The 17,966-nt window shown below is 47.6% G+C and overlaps 2 protein-coding genes across 5 annotated transcripts in view; one reads left to right on the top strand and one right to left on the bottom strand.

Moving 5' to 3' along the window:
* The window catches only part of LOC110539068 (NLR family CARD domain-containing protein 3), a 1,005,455-nt gene that overhangs the window by 915,113 nt on the left and 72,376 nt on the right, over positions 1–17,966 (top strand). The gene's annotated exons all lie outside the window — the stretch shown is intronic.
* On the bottom strand, positions 1,305–17,231 carry LOC110539069 (monocarboxylate transporter 6-like). 4 transcript variants are annotated; one of them, XM_036939599.1, is made up of 7 exons: positions 16,538–16,958; positions 16,141–16,264; positions 14,820–15,492; positions 9,695–9,835; positions 8,972–9,587; positions 8,543–8,799; positions 1,305–1,983 (listed from the first exon to the last, which is right to left on the bottom strand). In XM_036939599.1, the coding sequence occupies exons 3-7, from the start codon at positions 15,445–15,447 to the stop codon at positions 1,718–1,720; spliced, it is 1,908 nt and encodes a 635-aa protein (XP_036795494.1). In that variant the 5' UTR covers positions 15,448–15,492; positions 16,141–16,264; positions 16,538–16,958; the 3' UTR covers positions 1,305–1,717. The 4 variants fall into 4 exon arrangements, with proteins under 4 accessions (XP_036795494.1, XP_036795492.1, XP_036795495.1 ...); XM_036939597.1 differs by lacking the exons at positions 16,141–16,264; positions 16,538–16,958 and adding an exon at positions 17,101–17,231; XM_036939600.1 differs by lacking the exon at positions 16,141–16,264 and having other exon boundaries at positions 16,665–16,958.

Genomic DNA, 17,966 nt, shown 5'->3' with positions numbered 1-17,966 from the left:
GATATTCAAGAAGGTGCAGGAATACATTCATAGCCATACTCAGTGTTGTCACGGTGACAGTGTACAAAACAACCATAATCTCCTCCTAAAGCCTAACAGTTAAAGCACTAAATAGTTGGGTCGCCCATGTTATTGGCAGTACAATTGCCGCAATTCGTGAGTAACAGTGCTCTAGCACAGGGTTGTCAAACTCATTTTGCTCTGCGGGTCGCATTCAGTCTTCACCAAGGGCCGGAGTGCCGCACTTAAAATGTGTATGTATTGTCTTGGTGTCAAAATGTGCAAAATGTCCTCTATCCATCGGTTTAGGGAATTTTTGATGCTCCCTAACTATCTAGCTTTCATTATGATGACTGTTAGCTAGCTGGACAGAGTAAAGAAACTATAAATGTAGCTTTCATTATGATGACTGTTAGCTAGCTGGACAGAGTAAAGAAACTATAAATGTAGCTTTCATTATGATGACTGTTAGCTAGCTGGACAGAGTGAAGAAACTATAAATGTAGCTTTCATTATGATGACTGTTAGCTAGCTGGACAGAGTGAAGAGACTATAAATGTAGCTTTCATTATGATGACTGTTAGCTAGCTGGACAGAGTGAAGAAACTAAATGTAGCTTTCAGCTAGCTGGACAGAGTGAAGAAACTATAAATGTAGCTTTCATTATGATGACTGTTAGCTAGCTGGACAGAGTGAAGACACTATAAATGTAGCTTTCATTATGATGACTGTTAGCTAGCTGGACAGAGCGAAGAAACTATAAATGTAGCTTTCAGCTAGTTGGACAGAGTGAAGAGACTATAAATGTAGCTTTCATTATGATGACTGTTAGCTAGCTGGACAGAGAGAGACTATAAATGTAGCTTTCATTATGATGACTGTTAGCTAGCTGGACAGAGTGAAGAGACTATAAATGTAGCTTTCATTATGATGACTGTTAGCTAGCTGGACAGAGCGAAGAAACTATAAATGTAGCTTTCAGCTAGCTGGACAGAGTGAAGAGACTATAAATGTAGCTTTCATTATGATGACTGTTAGCTAGCTGGACAGAGAGAAGAGACTATAAATGTAGCTTTCATTATGATGACTGTTAGCTAGCTGGACAGAGTGAAGAGACTATAAATGTAGCTTTCATTATGATGACTGTTAGCTAGCTGGACAGAGTGAAGAAACTATAAATGTAGCTTCCATTATGATAACTGTTAGCTAGCTGGACAGAGTGAAGAGACTACATTTAGGTCCATTATCATTTCTAAATAGTTATGGGTTGGTTTTAATCATTTAAATGTTGATTGAGATTGTTGTTAGTACTGTAGCGTCTACTAGTGGGCCGTATGTTAGACAGTCCTACTGTAGCGTCTACTACGAGCCGTATGTTAGACAGTCCTACTGTAGCGTCTACTAGTGGGCCGTATGTTAAACAGTCCTACTGTAGCGTCTACCCTGTGTTGTGAATGCCTGTGTACGTACATACGTACATACATAGGAATCACAGTGATGATAACAGTAGTGAATGTATTACCTCCCAGTTCTTCCCACTGAAGACAGCAGACACCACAGAGATCCTTCATTGATTCATCATAGTGAGGCGTTACACAGTGAGGCCAAGGCTCATGGAAGGCTACCTCCTCACTTCATTCTCATTCTAGATGTAATTCTAAGGCAGGCAGGTAGACAGCTTGTCTTACTGGGTTGCACACACGTGCATAATAGTAAGTCACACGTTGCTGACACAAACAGTGTCCGCTGATCTCCCTCCATGTGTAGAAGGAACATGGCTGTACTGGCAGTCAGGGACTACGCTGATAGCAGGCTTCTGTTGGTACGCAGCAGCAGGAGGACCTGCTCTCTTCTTCTCTTCCCTCTTCTTCTGTCTGTCCAGATAGTAGAACGCTGCGATGAGGAAGAGGCCAGAGGAGGAGACAGTCACACTGCAGGCATAGAACACATAAGAGTAGTGTCCTGTACTGTCCACCAACATGCCTGGAAGAGGGAGACATGGCAACAGGCACAGCGTTAGGAAAGACTTGGGGAACACTTCATTTGAAGGGTACCTACATTACCATGTCATGACACGTTCATAACCACACAAAACAGTTCATAAGCAGTACATAAAAGCATTTCCTAGAAGGCTTGTGTCAACAACCACACGTGGTGCTACGACAGTGAAAGAACAGCTATATTTAAGCGTGTCGGTGTGTGTCCTCATAACACATTCCTCTGTACTGGATGCTAGTTCAGTACAGCTCTGCCAGGACCCACTGAGCACAGGGCTAGTCGGCTACTACCAGGCGTTGACATTAGAGTTGCCATGGCGCTGGAAACCAGAGACCACCTTAGGAGTTCAGCAGGGGAACACTAGGCCACGCCCTCCTCCAGTCAGCCTGCCCCAGAGCCGTTCCCTGTCGACCCAGACCTTCCTACCCGCCTGACGCACGCACGCACGCACGCACAGACACACGCGCAAACATACTCGCACGCACACACAGACACACATGCACATTGTGGAAACCAGAGCACATGACCCGTTCACATCCCGAGCTAGACATGGGAATCCAGCAGAAAGAACATTCCATTTCCCCGTGTGACAAAACTCATAGTCTCCCCTGTCCTCACATAACAGGTTTATACTGGGCTTAACTCATACCCTCCCCAGTCCTCGCATAACAGGTTTATACTGGGCATAACTCATACCCTCCCCAGTCCTCATATAACAGGTTTATACTGGGCATAACTCATACCCTCCCCAGTCCTCACATAACATAACAGGTTTATACTGGGAATAACTCATACCCTCCCCAGTCCTCATATAACAGGTTTATACTGGGCATAACTCATACCCTCCCCAGTCATCACATAACAGGTTTATACTGGGCATAACTCATACCCTCCCCAGTCCTCATATAACATAATGGGTTTATACTGGGCATAACTCATTCCCTCCCCAGTCCTCACATAACAGGTTTATACTGGGCTTAACTCATACCCTCCCCAGTCCTCACATAACATAACAGGTTTATACTGGGCATAACTCATACCCTCCCCAGTCCTCATATAACAGGTTTATACTGGGCATAACTCATACCCTCCCCAGTCCTCACATAACAGGTTTATACTGGGCTTAACTCATATCCTCCCCAGTCCTCACATAACAGGTTTATACTGGGCATAACTCATACCCTCCCCAGTCCTCATATAACAGGTTTATACTGGGGATAACTCATACCCTCCCCAGTCCTCATATAACAGGTTTATACTGGGCATAACTCATACCCTCCCCAGTCCTCACATAACATAACAGGTTTATACTGGGCATAACTCATACCCTCCCCAGTCCTCACATAACAGGTTTATACTGGGCATAACTCATATCCTCCCCAGTCCTCATATAACAGGTTTATACTGGGCATAACTCATACCCTCCCCAGTCCTCATATAACAGGTTTATACTGGGCATAACTCATACCCTCCCCAGTCCTCATATAACAGGTTTATACTGGGCATAACTCATACCCTCCCCAGTCCTCACATAACAGGTTTATACTGGGCATAACTCATACCCTCACCAGTCCTCACATAACAGGTTTATACTGGGCATTACTCATACCCTCACCAGTCCTCACATAACATACCAAGTTTATACTGTGCATAACTCATACCCTCCCCAGTCCTCACATAACATAACAGGTTTATACTGGGCATAACTCATACCCTCCCCAGTCCTCACATAACATAACAGGTTTATACTGGGCATAACTCATACCCTCGCCAGTCCTCACATAACAGGTTTATACTGGGCATAACTCATACCCTCCCCAGTCCTCATATAACAGGTTTATACTGGGCATAACTCATACCCTCCCCAGTCCTCACATAACAGGTTTATACTGGGCTTAACTCATATCCTCCCCAGTCCTCACATAACAGGTTTATACTGGGCATAACTCATACCCTCCCCAGTCCTCATATAACAGGTTTATACTGGGGATAACTCATACCCTCCCCAGTCCTCATATAACAGGTTTATACTGGGCATAACTCATACCCTCCCCAGTCCTCACATAACATAACAGGTTTATACTGGGCATAACTCATACCCTCCCCAGTCCTCACATAACAGGTTTATACTGGGCATAACTCATATCCTCCCCAGTCCTCATATAACAGGTTTATACTGGGCATAACTCATACCCTCCCCAGTCCTCATATAACAGGTTTATACTGGGCATAACTCATACCCTCCCCAGTCCTCATATAACAGGTTTATACTGGGCATAACTCATACCCTCCCCAGTCCTCACATAACAGGTTTATACTGGGCATAACTCATACCCTCACCAGTCCTCACATAACAGGTTTATACTGGGCATTACTCATACCCTCACCAGTCCTCACATAACATACCAAGTTTATACTGTGCATAACTCATACCCTCCCCAGTCCTCACATAACATAACAGGTTTATACTGGGCATAACTCATACCCTCCCCAGTCCTCACATAACATAACAGGTTTATACTGGGCATAACTCATACCCTCGCCAGTCCTCACATAACAGGTTTATACTGGGCTTAACTCATACCCTCCCCAGTCCTCACATAACAGGTTTATACTGGGCTTAACTCATACCCTCCCCAGTCCTCATATAACAGGTTTATACTGGGCATAACTCATACCCTCCCCAGTCATCACATAACAGGTTTATACTGGGCATAACTCATACCCTCCCCAGTCCTCATATAACATAATGGGTTTATACTGGGCATAACTCATTCCCTCCCCAGTCCTCACATAACAGGTTTATACTGGGCTTAACTCATACCCTCCCCAGTCCTCACATAACATAACAGGTTTATACTGGGCATAACTCATACCCTCCCCAGTCCTCATATAACAGGTTTATACTGGGCATAACTCATACCCTCCCCAGTCCTCACATAACAGGTTTATACTGGGCTTAACTCATATCCTCCCCAGTCCTCACATAACAGGTTTATACTGGGCATAACTCATACCCTCCCCAGTCCTCATATAACAGGTTTATACTGGGGATAACTCATACCCTCCCCAGTCCTCATATAACAGGTTTATACTGGGCATAACTCATACCCTCCCCAGTCCTCACATAACATAACAGGTTTATACTGGGCATAACTCATACCCTCCCCAGTCCTCACATAACAGGTTTATACTGGGCATAACTCATATCCTCCCCAGTCCTCATATAACAGGTTTATACTGGGCATAACTCATACCCTCCCCAGTCCTCATATAACAGGTTTATACTGGGCATAACTCATACCCTCCCCAGTCCTCATATAACAGGTTTATACTGGGCATAACTCATACCCTCCCCAGTCCTCACATAACAGGTTTATACTGGGCATAACTCATACCCTCACCAGTCCTCACATAACAGGTTTATACTGGGCATTACTCATACCCTCACCAGTCCTCACATAACATACCAAGTTTATACTGTGCATAACTCATACCCTCCCCAGTCCTCACATAACATAACAGGTTTATACTGGGCATAACTCATACCCTCCCCAGTCCTCACATAACATAACAGGTTTATACTGGGCATAACTCATACCCTCGCCAGTCCTCACATAACAGGTTTATACTGGGCATAACTCATACCCTCCCCAGTCCTCATATAACAGGTTTATACTGGGCATAACTCATACCCTCCCCAGTCCTCACATAACAGGTTTATACTGGGCTTAACTCATATCCTCCCCAGTCCTCACATAACAGGTTTATACTGGGCATAACTCATACCCTCCCCAGTCCTCATATAACAGGTTTATACTGGGGATAACTCATACCCTCCCCAGTCCTCATATAACAGGTTTATACTGGGCATAACTCATACCCTCCCCAGTCCTCACATAACATAACAGGTTTATACTGGGCATAACTCATACCCTCCCCAGTCCTCACATAACAGGTTTATACTGGGCATAACTCATATCCTCCCCAGTCCTCATATAACAGGTTTATACTGGGCATAACTCATACCCTCCCCAGTCCTCATATAACAGGTTTATACTGGGCATAACTCATACCCTCCCCAGTCCTCATATAACAGGTTTATACTGGGCATAACTCATACCCTCCCCAGTCCTCACATAACAGGTTTATACTGGGCATAACTCATACCCTCACCAGTCCTCACATAACAGGTTTATACTGGGCATTACTCATACCCTCACCAGTCCTCACATAACATACCAAGTTTATACTGTGCATAACTCATACCCTCCCCAGTCCTCACATAACATAACAGGTTTATACTGGGCATAACTCATACCCTCCCCAGTCCTCACATAACATAACAGGTTTATACTGGGCATAACTCATACCCTCGCCAGTCCTCACATAACAGGTTTATACTGGGCTTAACTCATACCCTCCCCAGTCCTCACATAACAGGTTTATACTGGGCTTAACTCATACCCTCCCCAGTCCTCACATAACAGGTTTATACTGGGCATAACTTGACAAGAACCTTAACATGTATGTCTATATGAGTCACTGTGTCCACCACACCACCACCTGTTGTTATGCTGACCACCTGCTGACCAACAATGACTGTAGATAACATGCAGTAGGGGAAGTCATTGATTCTGTACCACAGACAAAGAATTCACACATAGGACTTGAACAGATGCCACAGTGGTGTACCACACACCCCTATAGCCCCCACAGTGGTGTACCACACCCCCTATAGCCCCCACAGTGGTGTACCACACCCCCCCTATAGCCCCCACAGTGGTGTACCACACCCCCCCTATAGCCCCCACAGTGGTGTACCACACCCCCTTATAGCCCCCACAGTGGTGTACCACACCCCCTTATAGCCCCCACAGTGGTGTACCACACCCCCTATAGCCCCCACAGTGGTGTACCACACCCCCCCATAGCCCCCACAGTGGTGTACCACACCCCCCCTATAGCCCCCACAGTGGTGTACCACACCCCCTTATAGCCCCCACAGTGGTGTACCACACACCCCTATAGCCCCCACAGTGGTGTACCACACCCCCCTATAGCCCCCACAGTGGTGTACCATAGCCCCCACAGTGGTGTACCACACCCCCCTATAGCCCCCACAGTGGTGTACCACACCCCCCTATAGCCCCCACAGTGGTGTACCACACCCCCCTATAGCCCCCACAGTGGCGTACCACACCCCCCTATAGCCCCCACAGTGGTGTACCACACCCCCCTATAGCCCCCACAGTGGCGTACCACACCCCCCTATAGCCCCCACAACCCCCACAGTGGTGTACCACACCCCCCTATAGCCCCCACAGTGGTGTACCATAGCCCCCACAGTGGTGTACCACACCCCCCTATAGCCCCCCCAGTGGTGTACCACACCCCCCTATAGCCCCCACAGTGGTGTACCATAGCCCCCACAGTGGTGTACCACACCCCCCTATAGCCCCCACAGTGGTGTACCACACCCCCCTATAGCCCCCACAGTGGCGTACCACACCCCCCTATAGCCCCCACAACCCCCACAGTGGTGTACCACACCCCCCTATAGCCCCCACAGTGGCGTACCACACCCCCCTATAGCCCCCACAACCCCCACAGTGGTGTACCACACCCCCCTATAGCCCCCACAGTGGCGTACCACACCCCCCTATAGCCCCCACAGTGGCGTACCACCCCCCCCTATAGCCCCCACAGTGGTGTACCACACCCCCCTATAGCCCCCACAGTGGTGTACCACACCCCCCTATAGCCCCGACAGTGGTGTACCACACCCCCCTATAGCCCCCACAGTGGCGTACCACACCCCCCTATAGCCCCCACAACCCCCCCACAACCCCCACAGTGGTGTACCACACCCCCCTATAGCCCCCACAGTGGTGTACCACACCCCCCTATAGCCCCCACAGTGGTGTACCACACCCCCCTATAGCCCCCACAGTGGTGTACCACACCCCCCTATAGCCCCGACAGTGGTGTACCACACCCCCCTATAGCCCCCACAGTGGCGTACCACACCCCCCTATAGCCCCCACAACCCCCCTATAACCCCCACAGTGGTGTACCACACCCCCCTATAGCCCCCACAGTGGTGTACCACACCCCCTTATAGCCCCCACAGTGGTGTACCACACCCCCCTATATCCCCCACAGTGGTGTACCACACACCCCTATAGCCCCCACAGTGGTGTACCAGACACCCCTATAGCCCCCACAATGGTGTACCACACCCCCCTATAGCCCCCCACACCCCCCTATAGCCCCCCACACCCCCCACCCCCCTATAGCCCCCACAGTGGTGTACCACACCCCCCTATAGCCCCCCACCCCCCCACTCCCCAGATAGCATATGAACATGTCATAAGCCATGTAAAGAATATATACATAATTGAAGAAAATGAGCTGTAAACTTGAAAATGTTTATCTTTGTCCCATGGCATAGCGCCCACAGTGGCGTACCACACCCCCCTATTGCCCCCTCATGGCATAATGTGTAGCGGTACAATCCTGACAGGAGCGACACACACAGTACCTGCGAGCGGCGGTCCAATCAGCAGTGTTCCACTCTCTAACATACTGATGAGACCCAGGGCAGAGGGGAACCGGCTCATCTCCACCGTCTCCATCAGCACCGTGAAGAGCAGAGAGCCAATCACAGACATGGACAGACCAAAGATGACCACGTAGATCAGGAGCACGGGGAAGGTGGCGGCCGCACCACAGATACTGTTACTCAGCCCGTTGACCAGGAGGGCTACCGCAAACACATACACAAAACAGCCACTGCCCCTGAGAGGAGGAGGAAGAGGAGGAGAAGGAAGAGAAAACCAATTTATTATCCATTTTTGTTTTCAGATCACATCATTTTCTATTAAATGTTTTCTTGCTTGGGATTCGAACCAGCAACCCTCCGGTCCAGTTGCTGACCCACTCCTAACCTCTAACATCCAGGCTACAGTACCTGAAGCGCGGCAGGCCGAAGAAGACAGCCGCCACGGGTCTCACAGCAATGTTAACCAGGCCCAGTACGGCCATCAGTAGCGCGGCTCGGTCCTGTTCCATACCATTGGCTGTAGCATAGGGCACCAGGTAGACCAGGGGAACTACAAACCCCAACATCATCCACGTCACTCCCAGGGCGTAGACACGGTAACGAGGGTTACTGACCAACAGGTCAAAGGCCATGTGTCTCCGTAGGAACACGACAAGGTCACTGAACGCTGTCCTAAGTCTTGTCTTAATTCCCTCCTTCTCCTGTTGGAGAGGACCTTTGATTGGTTGCTTGCTGAGCCCCTGGGCAGCCTTGTTAGTGAGTGTCCTCTGGGCTCCACTGTGTTTGGCCCCCAGGGGCCTCATGACAGCGCCACACACGCAGCAGTTCAACAGCAGCCCTCCCAGGACCAGGAAGCTGCCTCTCCAGCCAAACTGGCCCAGCAGGAAGTTGGCCAGCAGGGGTAAGGTGCTGAGGCCCAGGGCCGTGCCGGTGGACGACATGGCGTTGGCAAACGCCCGCCGCCTCAAAAAGTAGTGGCCCATCATGGTCACAGAGGGCTGGAAGGACAGGCAGAACCCCAACCCTGTATGAGGAGGACAGAGGAACTGATGAGGATGACTCATAATGCCCCATAGAAAGAAGGAGACATCTTATATTGGGGGGTTATAGTGTGTGTGTGTACCCTCTGACCTGCGATGATGCTGGTGATGTAGAGTTCTGTGATGGTTCTGACCAGGGCGCTGACCACCATGCCTAGTCCACTCAGAACCCCTCCCACCATCACCGTTACCCGGCAACCAAAGCGTTCCACGAGAACGCTGCATAGTGGACCTGGAGAGACAGGAAAACAACGTTCAATCACAACACACACACACACACACACACACACACACACACACACACACACACACAGGAAAACAATGTTCAATCACAATACACACACACACAGGAAAACAATGTTCAATCACAATACACACACACACACAGGAAAACAATGTTCAATCACAATACACACACACCACTAACACACCACACTCTGGAGAGACAAGAAAACAACATGTGGTCCAATCACAATAATACACATTAACACACCACACACTCCCCAAAAGCATACAATGGACTGATTAGCATATCATATCACAATAATTAGCATCATCAATGCATTATCCCTGAACATGGAACAACAGTCTGCAAATAGAGGACAGGACGCTGTTCGTTTCCACTAAAACACAGCTGCTGAAACCCACTCTGAAACGTCGTTCAGCAGACACTTCCTCCCCATGCCGGGAACGTCTGGTGGACCACAGCTTCAAACTATACAACTACAAATCAGTTCACTCCCCAGTCGGCCAGACTTGTTAGTTGGTGTTACAGGCTTATGTGCATGTGCTAACCACAATTAGCCTGGGAATAGGTCATGAGTTTACCCAGACAGGGACAGGTGTCTAAGTGTACAGGCTCTTACAATAATGTGATCAGAAACACATGATCTGAATGATCATCTTCCAGCTCTTCAATCCAACTCTCCAAGACAGACCAAAGCTAACAGGAGTACCTATCAGGCTAATTGATTCAAACGAACATGAGATTCAGAGTACTAAGAACTGAGAACTCTTGGTACTGTCTTTGATGTGGGAATAATGAGTCCATTCTTTGTGCCGTCTCATCTGTGCTCTTGTCATGATAATGTCTGCTCCAGTCATGTGGTCTAGTCTGGTCTCTGTCATGATAATGTCTGCTCCAGTCATGTGGTCTAGTCTGGTCTCTGTCATGATAATGTCTGCTCCAGTCATGTGGTCTAGTCTGGTCTCTAAGAATGTTCCTCAGTCCTTGGTGAACCCTATCCCTCCCTCCAGCTCTTTCTTAGTCTCCCTAGGCAGATGGGTTGCCTCCCACATGAACAGTGTTCTGACATACACTTTGGCCCTAGGTCTGGGAATTCCGAGACTATTTCTGAAACTATCCCTCCATCTATTTTTCCCTCCATCCCGTCTCTCCTTCCATCTCTCCCTCTGTCCCTACAACCATCCCTCCCTTTCATCTCTCCCTCCGTCTCTCCCCCTGTCCCTCCTTCCATCTCTCTCTCCCTCCATCCAAACTCCATCTCTCCCTCTGTCCCTACAACCATCCCTCCCTTCCATCTCTCCCTCCGTCTCTCCCCCTGTCCCTCCTTCCATCTCTCCCTCTGTCCCTACAACCATCCCTCCCTTTCATCTCTCCCTCCGTCTCTCCCCCTGTCCCTCCTTCCATCTCTCTCTCCCTCCATCCAAACTCCATCTCTCCCTCTGTCCCTACAACCATCCCTCCCTTTCATCTCTCCCTCCGTCTCTCCCCCTGTCCCTCCTTCCATCTCTCTCTCCCTCCATCCAAACTCCATCTCTCCCTCTGTCCCTACAACCATCCCTCCCTTTCATCTCTCCCTCCGTCTCTCCCCCTGTCCCTCCTTCCATCTCTCTCTCCCTCCATCCAAACTCCATCTCTCCTTCCATCTCTCCCTCTGTCCCTACAACCATCCCTCCCTTTCATCTCTCCCTCCGTCTCTCCCCCTGTCCCTCCTTCCATCTCTCTCTCCCTCCATCCAAACTCCATCTCTCCCTCTGTCCCTACAACCATCCCTCCCTTCCATCTCTCCCTCCGTCTCTCCCCCTGTCCCTCCTTCCATCTCTCCCTCTGTCCCTACAACCATCCCTCCCTTTCATCTCTCCCTCCGTCTCTCCCCCTGTCTCTCCTTTCATCTCTCCCTCCGTCTCTCCCCCTGTCCCTCCTTCCATCTCTCTCTCCCTCCATCCAAACTCCATCTCTCCCTCTGTCCCTACAACCATCCCTCCCTTTCATCTCTCCCTCCGTCTCTCCCCCTGTCCCTCCTTCCATCTCTCCCTCTGTCCCTACAACCATCCCTCCCTTTCATCTCTCCCTCCGTCTCTCCCCCTGTCCCTCCTTCCATCTCTCCCTCTGTCCCTACAACCATCCCTCCCTTTCATCTCTCCCTCCGTCTCTCCCCCTGTCTCTCCTTCCATCTCTCCCTCTGTCCCTACAACCATCCCTCCTTCCATCTCTCCCTCGGATCATCATACAAATCGTTATAATCCAGACAGAAAATATTTACACAAGAAGCAATCTAATATCACACAGAAATCAAAACTCTCCGTCGTTTGGTTAAGTTCACCATTCTGCCATTCTCACTGTTAATAAACATCAGGCGTTTCAGATTAATTTGGTTAAAACCAAACCCTGTCCACTGGAAAATCATTACAGCCTTAAAAATCATAATATCTTGGTCCAACTGAGAGAGAAAAATCTCTGACACACAAAATCTTTGACACACAAGCAACACATTCATTTTCCCAATACGACACATGATGCTGGTTCTCATCAGTTGTTGACTAAAAGCACTGCTAGCCAAGAACACATACTTACAATTGACACATTTAGCAGACACTCTTATCCAGAGCAACTTACAGTAGTGAGGGCATATATTTTCACACTGGTCCCCCATGGGAATCAAACCTACAACCCTGGAGTTGCAAGCACCATGCTCTACCAACTGAGCCACACCAGACCACACACATATTTAACCTTTGACAACTAGAAATGAAGAACACTGACATTACGCAACAATAATTACACGAATTCAGAATCTACAGTCATGACATTGGATCAACTGGAGGTTTAATATAGATGGATCAAGTGGAGGTTTAATATAAATGGATCAACTGGAGGTTTAATATCGATGGATCAACAGGAGGTTTAATATCGATGGATCAACAGGAGGTTTAATATCGATGGATCAACAGGAGGTTTAATATCGATGGATCAACAGGAGGTTTAATATAGATGGATCAACTGGAGGTTTAATATCGATGGATCAACAGGAGGTTTAATATAGATGGATCAACTGGAGGTTTAATATAGATGGATCAACTGGAGGTCTAATATCGATGGATCAACTGGAAGTTTAATATAGATGGATCAACAGGAGGTTTAATATAGATGGATCAACTGGAGGTTTAATATAGATGGATCAACTGGAGGTCTAATATCGATGGATCAACTGGAAGTTTAATATAGATGGATCAACTGGAGGTTTAATATCGATGGATCAACAGGAGGTTTAATATCGATGGATCAACAGGAGGTTTAATATCGATGGATCAACAGGAGGTTTAATATAGATGGATCAACAGGAGGTTTAATATAGATGGAACAGGAGGTTTAATATAGATGGATCAACTGGAGGTTTAATATAGATGGATCAAGTGGAGATTTCCACTATCATATTACTTCAGTGAATCACCATTTAATGTTCCTCTTGGCTTTAGTTCTCCTCAGCAGGAAGAGAAAGATGAGGAACAGAAGGGAGGGTCAGGATGATAGAAAGAGGAGGAATGAGGGAGGGAGGGTCAGGGTGATAGAAAGAGGAGGAATGAGAGGGAGGGAGGGAGGGTCAGGGTGATAGAAAGAGGAGGAATGAGAGGGAGAGAGGGTCAGGGTGATAGAAAGAGGAGGAATGAGAGGGAGGGAGGGTCAGGGTGATAGAAAGAGGAGGAATGAGAGGGAAGGAGGGTCAGGGTGATAGAAAGAGGAGGAATGAGAGGGAGGGAGGGAGGGTCAGGGTGATAGAAAGAGGAGGAAGGGGAGAGAGGGAGGGTCAGGGTGATAGAGGAGGAATGAGAGGCAGAGAGAGTCAGGGTGATAGAAAGAGGAGGAATGAGAGGGAGGGAGGGTCAGGGTGATAGAAAGAGGAGGAATGAGAGGGAGGGAGGGTCAGGGAGGGAGATAGATAAATAAACAGTGGGCCACCAGAACAATGGACTACTGGTCCTGTCTGGCCCGTCTGGCCCTGAGCTACCGCCCTGTAATAACAAACAGAGGCTGAGTCATACACAACCCAACACACAAACACACCGCGGCACGTCTGAACCTGGGCCATCCGTTCTCACACACACGCACACACCCGGGCCCGAACAGAAAGCATCCGCACTGTTACCAGAACTCTTCGCCTAACCTCTCACCCTTACTCTAAACAAACAGCCTGCAAGGAAACACCCTATACTCCCCCTGTGTGTCCAGTTAGTGTCCAGTGTGTGTATGGTACATCTGAACCTGGGCCGTTCCCACAGGCGCAGGGTCACGGAAAGAGAGTTACCAGAACTCTTCACCTTAACCCCTCACATTTACTGTAAATCTACAGCCTGCCAGAAAAACTGACTAACACTTCATCTGTGTGTGTCCTGTGGGTTTGTGTCGAGTGTGTGTGTGTGTCCTGTGGGCTTGTGTCGAGTGTGTGTGTGTGTGTGTGTGTGTGTGTGTGTGTGTGTGTGTGTGTGTGTGTGTGTATTTCTGTGTCAACATACATTGAGGTGAAAGATAACACACAGTGAATCATTAACCTGTAGTACTGTTTCATTGAAACATACTGTTATGTATAGGAAGTACTTCAATCAGCCAAATAAAGACAACAACAAATGTGTACAATCCTACAATGACAACGACAGGTAGCATCGCTACCACCTGTGTGTGTGTGTGTGTGTGTGTGTGTGTGTGGGTGAGAGGGTGAGATAGAGAGGGTTAGAGAGAGAGAGAGAGAGAGGGGGTGAGAGAGAGGGTGAGAGAGAGAGAAGCAGCAGCAAGATGTGTGACCTGTTGCCACAAGAAAAGGGCAACCAGTGAAGAACAAACACCATTGTAAATACAACCCATATTTTTTTAATTGAATTGAGAGAGGGTGATAGAGAGAGAAGGTGATAGAGAGAGAGATGGTGTGTGTTCAATCATGCAACAATGCCTCAATGTACAATGACAGAAGCATCCTCACCACCAGCGTGCAGCACAGCAGTCATGATAGCAGGCACCCAGGACGTCTCTGTGTTGCTGGAGCTGAACTCAGCCTGTAGCTCCGTGTAAAAGATGCCAATACAGGAAGGGAAGGCCAGCGTTAGAGCCAGGACCAGGATAGTAGCCACCAGGACTACCCAGCCCCAGCCCCCATCCGGGGCCACCTGTTGGGCATACCCGTTCCCAGACAGCCCAGCCCCTGGTTCTCCAGTTGGGCCATTGTGGGGTGGTAACCCAGTAAGGTGGTGGTGTTGGAGGGAACCATCCTCCTCCTCGTTTTCCTCCTGCTCCTCTGAGTCACTGTCTGTGCTCCTCCTCACAGTACTGTGGTTCACCCCGGTCCAGTCCTGAGACGTCCGTGTCTCTACCACATCCTCTGACCCACTGGACCCCTCTGCTCCAACTTTGGAACCCCTGGACCCCTCTGCCCTAACCTCAGACCCCCTGGACCTCTCTGCCCTAACCTCGGGTCCCTTAGGCCCATGGGGGCCCTCTCCTCCACTACCCCTCCTCAGCAGGACAGTGTCGCCCTGGTTATGGTTCTGTCTGGTCCTCTGGGTCCTGTGGGACTGGTTCTGTCTGGCCTCCAGCTCCACCCCCTCTGTCATCCTGCCTAGCTGGCTGTGGACTGGGCCTTCTGCTAGATCAGCTTCCTGTGTGGAGGGTGACAGGGAGGGAAGGAGGGATAGATGAGATGGAGGGAAGGAGAGTGGGATGAGAAGAAGGGTGGGAAGGAGGTAGAAAAAGAGAGAGGGATGAGGAGGGAGGGGGAGGGAGAGAGAGAGAGCGCATGAGAGAGAGAGAGAGAGAGAGGAGTCTGATGTTGTTAGTTACTCAGAGGCAGCAGCAGCCCTGGCTGGCTGTGGTATTGGCTCTGTGTCTAAACAGCCACTGATAATGGATGCAGAGGGACAAAGCAAAGCAGCCTCACTGGCTGAAGATATATTGTAAATGGATCAACTTGAGTAAATGTTTTCCATGAAAACCCCAAAAATAGGCTATTAGACAGATCCTTTCTACCAATGCATAAAGGGTGTATAAGAAATCCACCTTTCTTTGTCTCCACTCACTCACTTTTCAGAACCAGTATTTCTACTGCACATCATCATCTGCACATCTATCACTCCAGTGTTCATTTGCTAAATTGTAATTACTTCACTACTATGGCCTATTTATTGCCTTTCTATTGTGTTATTGACTGTACGTTTGTTTATTCCATGTAATTCCACACCTCAGCAATTTCCCCCAAAAAAATCTCAGAAAGGTGAGTTCCAGACATTTCTAAAATTATGCAACATTACCTGTTATTGTTTATGGCCATCATGAAAAATTGTAGCTATGTTGTTGTTTGTGTCGCACTGCTTTGCTTTATGTTGGCCAGGTCACTGTTGTAAATGAGAACTTGTTCTCAACTGGCCTAACTGGCTAAATAAAGGTGAAATAAAAATATATAATTACATTTTTTTTAAATCACCAATTAGCCTCAAAGACTACCTACCATATACATGGTAGATAGGATAATAACAAGGATGCACAGTCTATTGCTATAGCTGTAATAAAGTCATATGTAATTGTACATTTAAATAGATTTGAACAGATAAGCAATCTAAATACAAGTAATGTGGCACTCACATTGATTATAAAATAAATGCATAATGGCTGTAACCTATCCTACACAAATCCCGTTGGTTTTCCTACCTGGAGTGTCCCTGGTCAGCCCGTCAAAACCCGGAGAGATATTTTACCATTATCATGTCGAGGAAGTCAGAGGGTGTTAGCATAATTAATTTACCATGAATACGATTATATCACTTTTCACAATTACCCTAAATCGCGCGGCATCACCAATGTTTTCCCGGTGTCCATGTCGGGGCGTCAACACAGAACGCGTTAAGTCGCCCGCGGTACGACAGGATGTGTGTGCAGACAGAAAACATATGCCTCTCAATCAGGTGGCGTTGCGTACACTCGCAGTTCTTTCAAAAACGCTGTCAAATCAAATCCTGGAGAACACCGGAGGATTCAATCGCCTCTCTTGTTCTCAACTTTCATTTGCCGGTCTGCCTGGCAGAAAGCCATCAAACCCAGTCACAGCACTGGATAGGACAAATCTCTCCGGCACCAATGTTATCCAATCAGTTTGCCTACAGACAAGCCGTCAACAAAAATCCCCCTTTGTCATTATTGTAATCCCCAGGACTCGTGTTCATTTAATCTAAACTACTTCATAATAAATACAGAATTATCAAGATTAGGTTTACCATATAAAGCCCGGTTGGCTGTTTATCTTATAGTTTCTCGTCAGAGGTCCCTTGCGAATTTGTCTCCATGGGAACAGAACGGCCCGGGTTTCTGGTTTGCACCTGCAGCTCTACAGGATATCAGACCGCAATAAATCTAGAATAATGTAACAATCATTGGCCATTTTGGAAACGAACATAACCTATTACACAATATGTTGCAATAGGTCTATATCTAATAATGATATTAACATTGTCAGATGACATTTGTCATAGCCTATCCTCGATGATGCAATGTACAATCAGTGGCGGTTCTAGCTTGTATGGTTTTCCCTGGGCGAAACCCCCCGACATTTGGAACAACACAAATAAATAATCATAACATTTAAAACTATATAAATATAAAAATATATATATACAACAATACGCCTCATAAATGTAACAAAAATAAGTAACAAAGTCAAATAGAAACAAATGTTAGTATATAAATAAAAAATATAATCAAATTATTACACTATTCATTTACTACCTTGTCTGCAAGGGGATTCGATCCAGCAACTTTTCGGATACTGGCCCAACCATGAGCCTACCTGCCGCCCTAGGCGTAAGACACCACAAAAGACTGCATATAATTACAAAATATCAGCATACTATAGACGTTTTTTAAGTAGCTGTATACCTTTATCTTTAGGGTGTTTCTCCTCTTTCCACTTTTCCCTGATGGCTTAGACCTTTTCTTGTCCATTTGTGTTGAATTGGCACTCGAGCATCAATACATTACCCATCCTCCAACACTGTTAACCAAGAGTCAAGACTACATTACCCATCCTCCAACACTGTTAACCAAGAGTCAAGACTACATTACCCATCCTCCAACACTGTTAACC

This window comes from Oncorhynchus mykiss, chromosome 12 (assembly GCF_013265735.2).
Source record: "Oncorhynchus mykiss isolate Arlee chromosome 12, USDA_OmykA_1.1, whole genome shotgun sequence".
Lineage (NCBI taxonomy): Eukaryota > Metazoa > Chordata > Actinopteri > Salmoniformes > Salmonidae > Oncorhynchus > Oncorhynchus mykiss.
This window is presented reverse-complemented; position numbering and strand designations above follow the sequence as displayed.

What these genes read in the sequence shown, in the direction of transcription:
- LOC110539069 (XM_036939597.1), bottom strand. An exon ending in TGCTGTGCTGCACGCTGGTG is followed by an intron (nt 9,836 to 14,819) that starts GTGAGGATGCTT and finishes CTGTCTCTCCAG; the next exon opens with GTCCACTATGCAGCGTTCTC. An exon ending in CATCACCAGCATCATCGCAG is followed by an intron (nt 9,588 to 9,694) that starts GTCAGAGGGTAC and finishes CTCCTCATACAG; the next exon opens with GGTTGGGGTTCTGCCTGTCC.